The following is a 14,369-nucleotide window of genomic DNA, read 5'->3' as shown; positions in this document are numbered from 1 at the left end:
CTTTACCATACCTGAGTAAACAACCCTAGAACTCCCTCCGTTCGTTTAAGATTGCAGTTGCCGTTTAAGCTTTGTCTCCTGTATCTTCCTTGCTGCAGCTCTTGAGGCTGGTAGCATAGATCATACATTCTGATGGGAGTGAATTCTTATAAATTCTTATGGGAGGGGGAGCAGGAGAAGGGAGAGAGCTGCACAGACTCAGGCCCAGGATAAAAGGATTTTTCTGAGAGAGAAAGTCTGATAAAAAAGAACATGTTCCCAAAAAAGGAAGAAAATCCTGTGTTTCTTTAGATAGAGTGCAGTGTTTCTGTGAGTGCTTATGGCTGTATTTACATAGACCTTTCTGATAAAGCTTACTTCGTTTTACCTTTTCTTCTCCTTTAAAGTGATCAGTTTCACTTATACCTGTATGTTTGTTTAAGGAAAGAGCTTTAAATGATGACTTGTTCTAAGCAGTACCTGTGCTTTTTATTGTAGCTTCCATTTCTACTGTTAGACCAACAGCGCCTGCTGTTGGTCCAACATTTAACACTAAACATATTGCTAATGTATTTGCAGTGCCTTCTTGTTATTCCTTAAATTAAGAGAACTGATCAGTTGTCTGAATCCCTTTTTAAAGCAGTGTACCCACACCACTGGTATGACATTACACTGGTGATAAACAGCGCCGGATTTCTTAGCCGGGCGCCCCTAGGCCAGCCCCATTCGTTGGCCCAAATCACCCCCCCCCCCAATGAGCGCGTGCATGTGTGGAAGTTTCAAGCATGCTGCCCCACAATTTGTGCCGCCATAGGCCCCGGCTTCTCCACAAATTCGGGCCTGGTGATAAATCTGTAATAAAGATTAGGGCAGCTCCACATTGGTATATCTAGTATATCACTTATCCTAAGGCTGCAACACTAACGTTGCTACTTAACGTTGCTAATTTACAATTTGTAGTAATTTTTTTTATTTGTGGTTTTTGAATTATTTAGCTTTTTGTTGTGCAGCTCTCCCATTTGGAATTTCAGCAACTATCTGCTTGTTAAGGTCCAAATTACTCTAGAAACCAGGGGGTGGTTTACTTGAGAGACTGATATATGAATAGGAGAGGACAATAATATATAAAAATAAGTAATTAAAAGTAACAGTAACAATAAATCTGTAGCCTCACAGAGCAATAGTTTTTTTTAGCTGTTGGAGGCAGTGAACCCCATTTGAAAGCTGCAAACAGTTAGAAGAAGGCAAATAATAATAATAATAATAAGATATTTGCCCTGAGCTTACTGGTACCTTTAAAGCAGCCCTGTGGCTCCATGACCTTCTTTTTATGAGGACTTTTTATATCTACAGATCATTCCCATGGGCGGGAACACGGTCAGCCATCTCACCCCTGCACCTTACCCACTCCTCGCATCAAGCATGCGCGCTGGGGTTTGTGATGCGATGGGTCATTGCCCCCACCACGTAATGACAATTGGCGGGGGCAATGACAAAGAAGGGCGGACTAGGGGTAGGCAGGAGAGGCTCCTGCCTGGCGCACCCCAATCGTTGCACCCTAAGCAGCTGCCTCTTCTGCCTTCCCCTAGTTCCAGCCCTGATCATTCCTTCTTGGCAGTCAATGAGGCCATGTTTAATGTAACAATTTCGACATAGTTTTAAAAGTGAAATCAGTCCTATATATAATAGAGTGATAGCCTTTTTGCTAGGTTAGGTAGGTATAATGGTAATTATGGGGCCAACAGGTAAAATCTGATTGGCTGTTGGTGGCTCCGCCCACTTTTTCTAACCTTGAACCGCAGTTACCTGGTGCCTAACTCTGCAAAGTTTGGGGACCCTGATGTTATTACTGTGAGAATGGCAGCAGGTTGAATTTCCGCCAAGTCAATAGGTAAATAGGCAGTTCACAGCTCCGCCCACTTTTGGGCATCCAACAATCACCATATTTTCATTCAAGCTGATCCCATGACTATATGATTCAAGTTTGGGGAGTGTAGTTGTAGCCTGTAAGAGTGGCAGAAGTTTGAATATCTTCCCTGTCAAAGTCAATGGGAAAATTGGGGGGTTCGGAACGGCGCCACAAAAAGACGGGGGTCGGCATCGCTTAGAAAAGCACAAACAACCTGCCCCGCTATAGGGCGAAGAAGTGTGGAGAGTTTGGGTGTTGTACCCCTAAAACTGTAGGAGGAGTAGCATTTAGAAAATGGGGGGCGCCAAGAATAAGAAAAAGCGGAAGAATAAGCTGAAGTCGAAGAACAGTATGTTGGCTTTTTCAACCCAACATAATTACTAATTGATATGGACCCCTTCCGATGAAATTGGGAAATACCACACAAAGCTCTAGATCTGTGAGTTTTAGCCTAAATGAGGGTTCATTGCTATGCTATTAGCAGGAAAATACAGATCCATTTGTTTTTGAGTACAATTAACATGTATAGTGTACCATTGCTCTTATTTGTTGCTATATGGTTCCCTACATATTAATAGTCCCTACCAATTTATGATTGTTAAGTGCAGTGCTTAACATTAACAATTTTAAAAGAACTGACTTTAAAATGTTTTAAATGTTTTTGCCTACTTGTACTGATTTATATAAGTGCCTGCATCAATTTGCCGGCAGACACTACATTAAGGCATGAGAAGCAAGGTGGAAGGAGCCCAGTAGAAAACACCTTCCTACCCTAGGTAACACCTACAGGGCTGTATATACAGCTGCTCACTCTTGTTAACAAGATGCACCCCCTTTGCATACAGTTTTCTAACTGGCGCAATCTATTATAAAAAAAAAAAGGTGGGACAATTGCTTGAACTTAGAAGCAGTCCCTTTATTAACTAAACAGCTACCTGACATACTGTAAGCGGGCCTATGTTTCGATAACAGAGGTTTAGGCCAACTTAGATAAGTTCAAATCTTGGGCATAAAAATGTGAGCAACATTGCACCAGAGGAAGCACATAATAAGCCCCACTATGTTGTGCACTTCTTTTTTTTTTCAAATTTTAACTTTTTTATTGAGGATGATGGTTGCATAACAGTATCATCAATGGTATATGGAGTTGCATTAGGTAACATCAATAAACTGTTCTTTTGTCAACCATATATAATTGTTATGCTTCATTCATTAGGGGGTGGGGAGGGAGGGAAAGGTAGGGGAGGGGCAGGTGGGAAAGGGAGAGTGGGGGGGTAAGCAAGTCAGGGTCTTGCATTGTGCACTTCTTTTAAGGAGCACTAAAATAATTTTTTCACCATTCCATTTCTTAACCGGCCATATAAAGGTAAGTTATTTCCCTGAATGCATACCCATAGAAAGTAATTTTGCACCATCTGAAAGACGCAGGCAGCATCACTGACCCTACCATTAGTTTTCAGTAACCCGCACATGCATACAAGCCCATTTCTGTGAACATATTTGGACTCTTTATTTGTGCTAATCCTTTATACCTATATACATGGATTATAAACCATATACCTCGCGTTTGCACCTGTCTTTGGAAATTTTATATTACATGCTTATGCAAACTGAATATCCTTGTTTGCAATGTGGGGCACATTCTGAAATTCAGTTACTGAAAAGCAGTTTCACTTAGTACATGTTCCTAAGATATAGCTGTCAAACTAAGTACATGTCACACAATGGCAGTGTACTGTACCATCATCATGTGTCTCTCTGTTCTTTCTCCGGTGCCGATCCCTCCGGTGGCTGACAACAGAGTCTGTGCCAGTCTCATTGTCTAGTCCATCTCTACTACTACTGGCATTAGGGCTGTAACATAAAAATAATATAATATTATACTTATTTGCAGCATATTTATGTTACATCTAATAAAAATTATGCTGTGTGCTAATGGCAGTTATCAGTACACACAAAACAGTGGCACAAACAGAAAATGCTTTATACACTCACAATATTTAGCACATGCTTGGGCTTCTGTGAAAAGTTTTTTTAGATAATTTTTGTTCACACACGGGCCCACTTATTAAGGAGTAGGTACATACAATGGTTCAGTCATTTAATAGCAGGCCATACACCATACAATTGCAGCTAACACTGGTGCAGTGCAATGTCATTTTTTGACTTTGTGCCTGTACCTTTATAAGTGCATCCATTGTAAGGTGCAGAGCGCATGCAAGGAGCCTGTACGTTACACCTGTCTTGAACAAGAACAGAGGCACTGATGCACTCAATTTAGTGTTTAATTTATAGTTGGTTGGTAATAGGTGCAAGTGGATACCCATGGTATGCCTGTGTTCTACCTTTTCCATGGTCGGCACAGGTTGCCATTCATTCTCAGAAGTAAATCTTTTCACCTCCATAAAAAACTGCATCACAGAGCAGTGGGGACAAATATGAGCAGTGGGGGCAAATACGAGTCATCAGTTGTGCTGGCTGATACCAGCTTTAAGAAGGGGTTGGATGGCTTCTTAGCAAGTGAGGGAATACAGGGTTATGGGAGATATCTCTTAGTACAAGTTGATCCAGGGACTGGTCCGATTGCCATCTTGGAGTCAGGAAGGATTTTTTTCCCCCTCTGCAGCAAATTAGTGAGGCTTCAGATGGGGTTTTTTGCCTTCCTCTGGATCAACTAGAAGTTAGGCAGGTTATACAGTATATATGCGTTATGGTTGAACATGATGGACGTACGTCTTTTTTCAACCAAACTTACTATGTTACTATGAGGTAGCAAGCATTGTGTAGGGGTTAATACACACAATCTTGGATTCAGGATAGGTTGTACAGAGAAAGATTAAAAACTGTGATCATTCTGTATCCTGGGTTTTTGATGGTAATAAGGAGAAGAGGCTAAGCACACAATGTTCCCTCTAAGCTGTGCGCTTGTGCATGTGTGCACAAATATGTTAAACTTGCTATGAAATGCAAACACCATTTTGCTTTAGGTTTGACACTTTACTAAATGACTGTACCGGTAAGTATAGTGAACTGGAAGCAAGATGAGAGCTTATAATATAATTACTTTTCAGACTTAAAAAATTAAATTAGAATACATTTCAAATTTTCTTTTTTTAATGCATAATACAGGGGCATACTTTTGTCCCTCTCCCTCTTAACTACAAAATGATTACAATAAAAACACTTAAAATCCCCCAGTGTGCAATTACTCTACCTACCCATTAGCCCTGCAAATAAATCAAATGACTCTGACAACTGCACGGCATACACCACCACACCATGCATGCTTTTCATAAAATAAATACATCTACCTTTTCTTATTCTCATTTTTATTGAACATTTTTGCAGCATTACATTATTATGTACAATTTGGACAACATGGCCACCTTTCATATTCTTATAACAATGCACCAAAACAATAATATGCAAGAAACCCCTAGATCACTTACTGGAATGATGGTGGGCGTGAGTCCCCAATTCCTCCTGTTCTCTCTATAGGAAGTGGAAGGTCTGTGCGACTTTCTGTGCTTTGAGATCCACCATCGGAGTGTGAGCTTTCCGCCAACACCAGCTAAAGGGGAGAAAAAGGCTTTAAATATAGAAAGCAGAGAAAAGGAATAGAAGAGAATAAACCAGAGCAAAAGGAAGCAAATAAAGGGTAGGATAGGATGACAAATTACTTTTCCTTTCCTGCTAGAAACCCTGGTGGAGGGTTTCTAGAAGCCATTTGAATGTGTCTTGGTTTCAACAATATTGCAATAGTCACATATAGGGTTGCCCCCTTTTTTGCTTTTAATAGTGGCCTTTGGGTTGAGGGAGTAAGTGGGGGCGTAACATGGGGAGAGGCAATGATGTCACAAGGTGGGGAAATGGGTGGAGTGGGCGGGGTATAGGTGGATCTGTACTTTAGTCCTTTAGTGGAGAGGGTCAGGGAAGGGATGGATTTATATCCTGGATTTGTAGGGTATTACAAATTTACTGACAATTAAATTGCTGGTAAATTTGTAATTCCGGCCCCTACCCTATCTGGTGATTTACCGGCTGGCCTGGTCAAATACTGGATGGGTGGTAACCCTAGTATATTTAACATAAATAGACTGTTAGAATTATTATAACATTTGCTGGTCTACTTTGAAGAAAACCATTATTATAAACATTATACATTTTAGTACCCAGAAAACGTTTTAGTTCCTATATTAACACAATCCTGCAAAAAAATCTTTGTTTCAGGCATATAAAATTCTGCATCAAGCTTGCAATCTATTCTATAATGTTCAATATGCTGAGCCATGCGCTATCTTATACCACCTACTACAGTACCTTACAATATTAGAGCCAAATGAGAACACTTACCCAAGATACCACTCTGCCATTAAAACAGGGGAGCTTTGCATTGTCATCCGAGATTTCCTCTTTAACCACCCTGGAAGATAAGGTAATAAACTGTTAAATTTTATCTGCTCAGTTGTCATATAATGTACTTATGTGTCACATTCCTATACAACGTTGTTTATTTATGTATCTATATAAATTTTCTCGCAATACAAGATTATTATATCTGGGACACTGGGATAGGTAAACATGCATAGGAAACCTTACTGATCTGTTTATTGAAAGGAGTAGCCATGTTGCCTAAAAACGTCTTTAAAAAACAGAAATGTAGTTGTGCCCTCCAGTGACCAAACTGTGATATGATGGGAACATCTATTGTATCTTGGTTTTACCAAGCAATAGCTTTGTAACAAAGATCTATATAGGTACCTTTATTTAAATGTGGTAGAAAAAGCATGCAAAAGATGTAGTACATATGGGGGCTGATTTACTTACCCACGAACGGGTCGAATGGAGTCCGATTGCGTTTTTTTCGTAATGATCGGTATTTTGCGATTTTTTCGTATGTTTTGCGATTTTTTCGGATTCTTTACGAATTTTTCGTTACCAATACGATTTTTGCGTAAAAACGCGAGTTTTCGTATCCATTACGAAAGTTGCGTAAAAAGTTGCGCATTTTTCGTAGCGTTAAAACTTACGCGAAAAGTTGCGCATTTTTCGTAGCGTTAAAACTTACGCGAAAAGTTGCGCATTTTTCGCGTAAGTTTTAACGCTACGAAAAATGCGCAACTTTTTACGCAACTTTCGTAATGGATACGAAAAACTCGCGTTTTTACGCAAAAATCGTATTGGTAACGAAAAATTCGTAAAGAATCCGAAAAAATCGCAAAACATACGAAAAAGTCGCAAAATGTTCGTTTTCAAGTCGGAACTTTTCCAATTCGGGTCGGATTCGTGGGTTAGTAAATCAGCCCCATAGTGTTTCAATATAATCTCCATTTAAAGAGCAGAGTTCCTATTGTGCTTTTTGAAAATATATTTGATGCTATTTCTGTTGTCTGTTGTCATTGACGACTCTTTCAAAATCAATAGCACAAATCCACTCTATAGAACGATTTGACAGAGGATTAAATGAACAAAAGGGGCATTAACGTTGCAGTGCAGGAGCAATGTCAAGTAAAAGAAATACTCTCCTGTGATATGCTTTACTACCGAAGCATATAGAGAAATACTCAAGTACCAGTTACACATGAACAAAATACAGTCAGTGGAGAAAACAAAATAAACCTTTTCCCTCTTGTGAAGACTGCACTGTTCAGGATTGAACTATATGCAGCCCTACATTAGGCATATTTCACATGGTTTCCTTTTTCACTAATCTGCCGTAAAATTATCAATATATGTATGTATGTATGTATAATATAATATAAACAGATAACATATGCAATTAGCCCACAGGATTAATGGAAATTAGAGCTCTAGAATCTTTTATGAAATCAGGAGTCTTCTCTGGGGAAGTGCAGAGTTGGTAGTAACTAGGGGCCCTCAGGTCCCTCTGGCTTGGGAACTGGCAAGGGGTGGGAAGCATAGCCAGGTCTGGCCTGGACTGGCAATCTGTGTATTCTGGCAAATTTCAAAGGGGCAGCTGTTAGATGCCACAGGCAGTCACTATTTATTGAGTGCTTGGGAAGCTGTTTGAGGCTCAGTGTACTTGAAATGCCAGGACTAAGCACAGGCCTTTACTGGTCCCTCTCTTTGCATGCCCCTATGCTTGTCTGCTATAGAGTCCTGCAGTGCGTCTGTGGACTGAGAGCAGGACTTGTGAGTGCGGGTCAACAGTTGGTCACAGAACTTTTATATAGCAACTTTCACTCTTTTTCCCCTATTTTTTTCCTCTGCCCAATTCTGATGATGTCGCTTCCGATTTGCAGCAACAACATTTAATGGTGGTCAGTGGGTAGTGAGTCCAAGTAACTAAAAATTGTGGGGTTGCAGGTCCAAGTCTGGTCCAGGTTCAAAAAATTAGACCTGTGCAGCACCCTAGTCTGCACACTGCTACTTACACCACTGGGGGGAGGTATCACTAGTGTTGAAACACTCACAGCTGCATTTCTGCATTTATTCCCCTTGCAAACTGCCACCTGAAGCACGGCTCTTACTTTGCCTCATGACAGAAATGGTGCTAGAAATTCATATTCTATTACTCTAAAAAAAGGTTTGTTTTTTTTTATTTGTGGACACAAATGTAGTGCACTGTGTAAATTACAGTTTTTGTGTGCAAATCACCATGTAGTGTTTTTTTTAGAATTCCAACATAACTGGTCGCATGAGGAGTCGTGCCCACTACACTGGGTCAGATGCATCCAACTGTGCACCTTACTGTGTTCTCAAACTGGTAGTTGCAGCAAACATTTTTACTGTGGGGATTGAGTATCCCCATATAACTTCTAAATCCACCTCTAAACAAGTGAGTTATGCCAAAAATATGTGTTATATTTGGCATCTGCATGATTGCACACACAGTCATGGCACAGTGCATAAAAACCTACAAACTGGCAAAGTATTTCTGCACCTATTTCTGAAAATCCGTTCTCCAAATCGTAAGCAGTTTCTTGTATCCTTATTGCAGCATGTTTGCTATACCGTGCACAGTTTTTGTGTGTGTGTGTGTAATTAACTGTGACAGCAATATTGTGACAAGAGATCTTATTACCTGTTTTGGAATGGAACATTGAAAAGAAAACCTGGTCATGGTGGTGAGGATAAAAGAAAAAGCAGTGCTATAAATCATAACTAAGTGCAAACAATAACAATGCTGGGTAACTCTCTTGCCAGTAGTTCATGAGCCTGGAGTGACTGAGCGGAGAGAACATTCTTCTGTCTACAAAGAAATGTGCTTTCTGTAGAGAAATGTGCAGAAATGTGTCTGTACACATCTTTAATAAAATGCCTCTAAATAAATGATGCAGGGACCTGCTCAAAATGTTTACCTGTTTTTATCTATTTTCTCAAATCATCCCCAATTAATAAGATTTGCTGTGGACCAGGGAAACAAGGATTTTAAGATGAAAAATGAATTGTATATTTCACTTTTTTCTATTAGGCTTGTGGGTTTCTAAGCTTTACAGCACCACGGAGGGACTTATCTGTGATATGGATTTGTTACTGTGCTTTGACAAACGAAAAAAAAACACCTACAGGGCCACTAACCACTATACTGTAAACTATGGTTTCCCAATGCTCACTAGGCTGACTAGGCATACCAGCATAGTATTACATTGTCTTTAAGAAAACCTACAAAGTTATTCTTGCCATGCTTTTTGGGTAAACTCCCATAGATCAGGAACAAAATGAATAAATGTTTGCCCTAAGACAAACAAGTATAGTTGCACCTAGCTTGATTATTAAACTGTAAAACAGCTCAAAGGGCTCAATATGGAAATAGTATTTTACAGCTCACCCCAGTCTGTGGATGTATTATAGAAAGTCACCAGAAGCTTTTGATGTGAGATTAATGCAACAGTTAAAGGAGATGCGATGTAAAGTCAAAATCTTAACTAACTGTTTATATATAGCCCTAAGCCAGGAAAGCACAATAACAGATGTTGTTCTGAAAAATCAGATGGCAAAGTAGTTAAAAAAGGGTTAAAACACAGCTAACTGGAGCTCTGTATTCCTCAGTATCTGCAGCTAAGTGAAGATTGTGGTTTTTGACATCCCCTTTAACAAAAACTATGAACTAATGTGTTTAATGCCTAATGGGGCACATACTCAAAACCTATAACTAAGTTATAGGTTTTGGTTTTAAGCCATCCTTATGTCCTAATAAATGAATTTTTATTTTTTGTTTACTACTGCATTAACTTCATTGAGAATCTAAAAAAAAAATCTCAAAAGTTTCTGGTAAACTCCCATAATTGTCATACAGTGCCCCTTGAATGCTCGGTCTTGTTATCTTCTGTAGTAGGATTAAAAACCCATAGAAAGTCTGTGTGGGATGACATGGAGGCTATTGGTCAGTGGAGTAATTTAGAAGGGCCAGGCCCCCTCCTGTAATTATAATTGTTACAATGTTGCAGCTAAGCTACGTCATAACCATTGGCGATTAAGGAAATTCTCACTTTAAGCCTATGTAAATTGCCAAAGTGCTTAGGAGAGCCTTGAGAAATTTTACGTTCATTTGTTTTAAATATTTATATTTCCTTTAACAATATTAGTAATTTTTTGCCAAACACACTGAAAATTTATAGCTGCTTTTGTAAAGTTATCTTTTCCCAATTAATTATTAACTGAATTAATTTATACACATTGCTGCTGCTCATTGCACATTTTTAAACCAAAGGACATTCTGTTCTGTGGCACTTAAATGGTTAAAGGACCATGGCACTGCTTTATGTTTGCTTCTCTTAAGATAATAAAAAAATGTGGCACATTACATTTTCTTCACCTGCAGGTAAAGTCATTTTTACTTGACATGAAGCCCATGTAAATCATTTACAGAACTGCCTTGACCCCAATTGCACTCTTTACTTGTATTTATGTAACTATGTTATACCCTTATGAAATACTGACGTTGACAAACAATATTCAGTCGGGGCACAGGATTTTTCCTTTGTTTTGTGCTAACCTGAATGCAGTTAAATATATTTTTACTGGACAAAGATATTTAGCATTTGAGGCGTAAGGAAATCTGCTCCTCATAGATCTTTATACCTGGCATGCTAGGGGCCCGGCACCCACCTGCTACAGTGGGCACACAAAATCATGGGCCCCCTTACAGAGCAAGCAGACCCACACGCAACCGCTGAGTCTGCTTCTTCTGTAGTTATGCCACTGTCTGCCTTCCTATAGTTTTATGTTTCTTCCCTATTAATAACATTGACATCAGGCATCAATTTTAATGGCAGCCCAGTAAAATACTGGCCAGGTGGCAACCCTAGTGGCCAATACTATGAGAATTGCAAGGTGTTATGTCTGAGTCTCTCTGTGTATGCATACAATAAGGAATACACATTCAGCCTGCAGTGGGTAGTCCTATGACCAGCTAAACAACCTTAATACACTCAAATGAGAATGAAAGGCAAAGTTTAACCAGGAGTTCTTATCACTGCCCCCCTTCCAACTGCAGGCTGTAAAGACACCTCCCCAAAATTGTACATCCGGCTCTGTGGGACACACTAACAGTGTCTGAAAAAAAGTATAACCCATATATCTTATAAAAGGCACTAAGTGTGCCCAGAAGCAGTAACCCCTAGCAACCAATACGACTGTTCGCTCTTAAACAGGTAACCACTAAATTCTACCTGCTGATTGGCTGCAATGGATTACTGTATCTGGACAAACTTAGTGCCTTTTATTACATAACCCCCTGAGTGTGCTAAGTAGGGAGGAGCGAATCTTTCCCATAAAAAAATGTATGATGTCTTAGCCTCTCCAAATGAAATATTTTTGATGGAAGAAATCCCCTAATTATTAAGCAGCCATTGTCTTTCCTAACCTACTTGTCAGAAGGCAAACATGGAATAAATCCTTCCATCTCTTTCCAAGATGAGTCATTTCTCCTCCAAACACTGAGTAACCGCATAGCTGAACCCTGCTGCACCGCTCACCGTGCCAATAGGTTATCACTCCCATACGCACAACCAGTCACATTAGTTTTGTGCTTTACCTTGCTGTGGGTAAGAATCAAACGCAAATTATAGGACTTATCTGCTTCTTGGTAACTTAACTAATATGTACATCATCTTTTACATCATTATACTTTATAATAATTATAAGTAATTAGTAATAACTAATTTCATTGAATTCCATCAAACAAGGGGGACATTTAAAGGATTTCATAAACATAATAGATGGAGAATAATACAATTTTAACCTCACAGAGCATTTTTGAAAATCGAAAAACTGTAAAAAAAATAAATAAGACCAGTTGCAAACTTGCTGGAAATAGGACATTTTATAGCATTTAATGTAAAGGTGAACCACCCTTTTAACAGGGAAGGAAAGTCGTTTTGGCATTTTACTGCCAATAGATTGGCCACATTAGTGCCACCTAGAATGCTATATTTATTTAGCAGAAAGCTTTACTATACCTGAGTAAAGAGCCCTAGTATCTCCCTCTGATAGCAGCTGCATTTTAGCTTGGTCTTGGTAGCTTCCTGCTGCAGTTATAGCCATTGGAAGCTCAGATCCCACATTCCTATGGGTGGGGGGGGGGGGGGTGAGTTTTTATGCATTCTTATGGGAGGGGGGAGCAGGAGAAGGGAGTGGGAGAGGGAGAGAGGAGAGAATTGAGCAGACTCAAGCCCCAAATCTGAAAGAGCCCTAAAAGAGAGGAAGTCTGATACTGAAGAACATGTTACCAAAAAACAAGAAATCCTGTGTTTCTTTTGATAGAGAACTCAGTGCAGTGTTTGAGTGCTTACTGAGTTTTTACCTTTCCTTCTCCTTTAAGGTTACTGTCACATGGGCACGCTCTGCCATTAGCTTTCAGTTGGTGAAAGTGTAAGAAAAGACAAAACTTTTACCATATGGAACAGGAACCACTGATAAAACCCCAAGTAATCTCTTATCTGTAGTGAAGTTTTCTGCAATTGTACTAATCTGGATAATACATGAAACATCCATGGTACATGTAAGTTATCAGCCAAAAGCAACCAGTTTCTTGAGAAACTGCACCCTAACAGGAATCTTTTTTATAAGTCTTATCTGTACATTCCTGTGGCATAAATGAGTAGTATGCTGGCACAGAGACACGCCAATAAATGTCACAGAAATACAGCTTTGCTGCCAATTTATTCAGGGATTGGTTTCATATTAATATTCTGTACAACTTTGCCCTTGCTTGTCTACAGAATGGGTATATTTATATTTTCTTTAGCTAGGAGGATGTAGAAAAAAACTGAGGTTTGAGTTATCAAACCACAAGCTTTTATTGCCACACATTCCTAAATTTCAGCAGTTATAAAGGCAACTCATTGTAAAAAAAGGCCACTCTACTAGGGCACCATATGAGCTGCATCAGCCATGTGCTATGATACATTAATAGCTGTTCTGTGGAACTTTAATGCTATTGGCACAGAACTCACTTTACTATTGTGACCAGAAAGAAATTACCATTATTATTATTATAATACCATTAGTAATCGTTGTGAGAATGGTTTGATTAAAACTCAGAAGTACTTGTGTATTTTAGGGTTATAATCACACCCTGTAAAAGGCTTGCAGTGATTTTCATTTACTACAGTTTAAAGAAATCCCAGGTATTTCTCCCAGCATTCTAGCAAAGTGTCTAACTCTTAAGCTGGTCATATATGATCTCCCAAATGAGCAAATCTTTACCAACACAGAGGGGTAAACCAAGATGATCCAGTAGTTTGGTCCCTAGGCCAACTACTGGATCATGATTGGGGCCTAGGGAGATGCCAAGAAAGTACTTTGCTGATATGGAACTCACCCAATGGAATTTTTCAAACTGGTCCAGGACCTCCCATGGCCCACAAACACATATAATTTAAGGGTTCTCATGGCTCTTGTGCATTATAACACAATAATGCACAAAGGCCATGAACATTCTGCAAATAATATCCTTATAAACAGGGGGTTGTGATGTCATCATATATAATCAGTGCTTTGTGATATACATCACTCCAAAAAATGAACTATGTATTCCCTGTTGTAAATTATCAGAATATTACAAGTCACCTTGTAGTTCCATGACCTATACAGAAGTCCTTTATGACCCTTTAAGGAACTCCTCAGTGACTATATCCTTATATTTTACAATTGGAGGTACTATATGCATATTTTTTACAACTGGGCATACATCATTCATTATTTATGTACCCTGTTCAAGGTAATAAGGAGCTTGGAGCCTCTCTTCTGAGTGAAAGCTTAAACAGTTTAATAGTAACTTAGTAACTTAATAAAGTTACCAGATCACTTGAAAATTCAGGGACACATTTAAACAATCCACTTTTAGATAAACACGTCCCTACCTTTTCAAGTGATCTGATAATCCTAAACTCAATAATCTAAAATCAGAAATCTAGACATTTCAGTTTTTAATATTCCCATGAGGCAATACAAAAGGAAAATAAAATAGAAAGTATTGTGGTCTTTTAATAGGGGAAACAGTTTTTAGGCGATA

General features: G+C 39.1%; 1 protein-coding gene across 6 annotated transcripts in view; it reads right to left on the bottom strand.

The window, feature by feature from the left end:
* The window catches only part of dvl1 (dishevelled segment polarity protein 1), a 67,068-nt gene that overhangs the window by 29,036 nt on the left and 23,663 nt on the right, over nucleotides 1-14,369 (bottom strand). For all 6 annotated transcript variants that reach the window (XM_012966022.2, XM_012966023.2, XM_012966020.3 and 3 more), the window contains 3 exon segments: nucleotides 6,242-6,311; nucleotides 5,338-5,459; nucleotides 3,630-3,742 (listed from right to left, as the gene is read on the bottom strand). In XM_012966022.2, coding sequence (XP_012821476.1) covers nucleotides 3,630-3,742; nucleotides 5,338-5,459; nucleotides 6,242-6,311 — 305 coding nt within the window.

This window comes from Xenopus tropicalis, chromosome 7 (genome assembly GCF_000004195.4).
Source record: "Xenopus tropicalis strain Nigerian chromosome 7, UCB_Xtro_10.0, whole genome shotgun sequence".
NCBI classification, from domain to species: domain Eukaryota; kingdom Metazoa; phylum Chordata; class Amphibia; order Anura; family Pipidae; genus Xenopus; species Xenopus tropicalis.
Note: the sequence above shows the minus strand (reverse complement) of the source record. Positions and strands in the feature narration are given on the sequence as shown.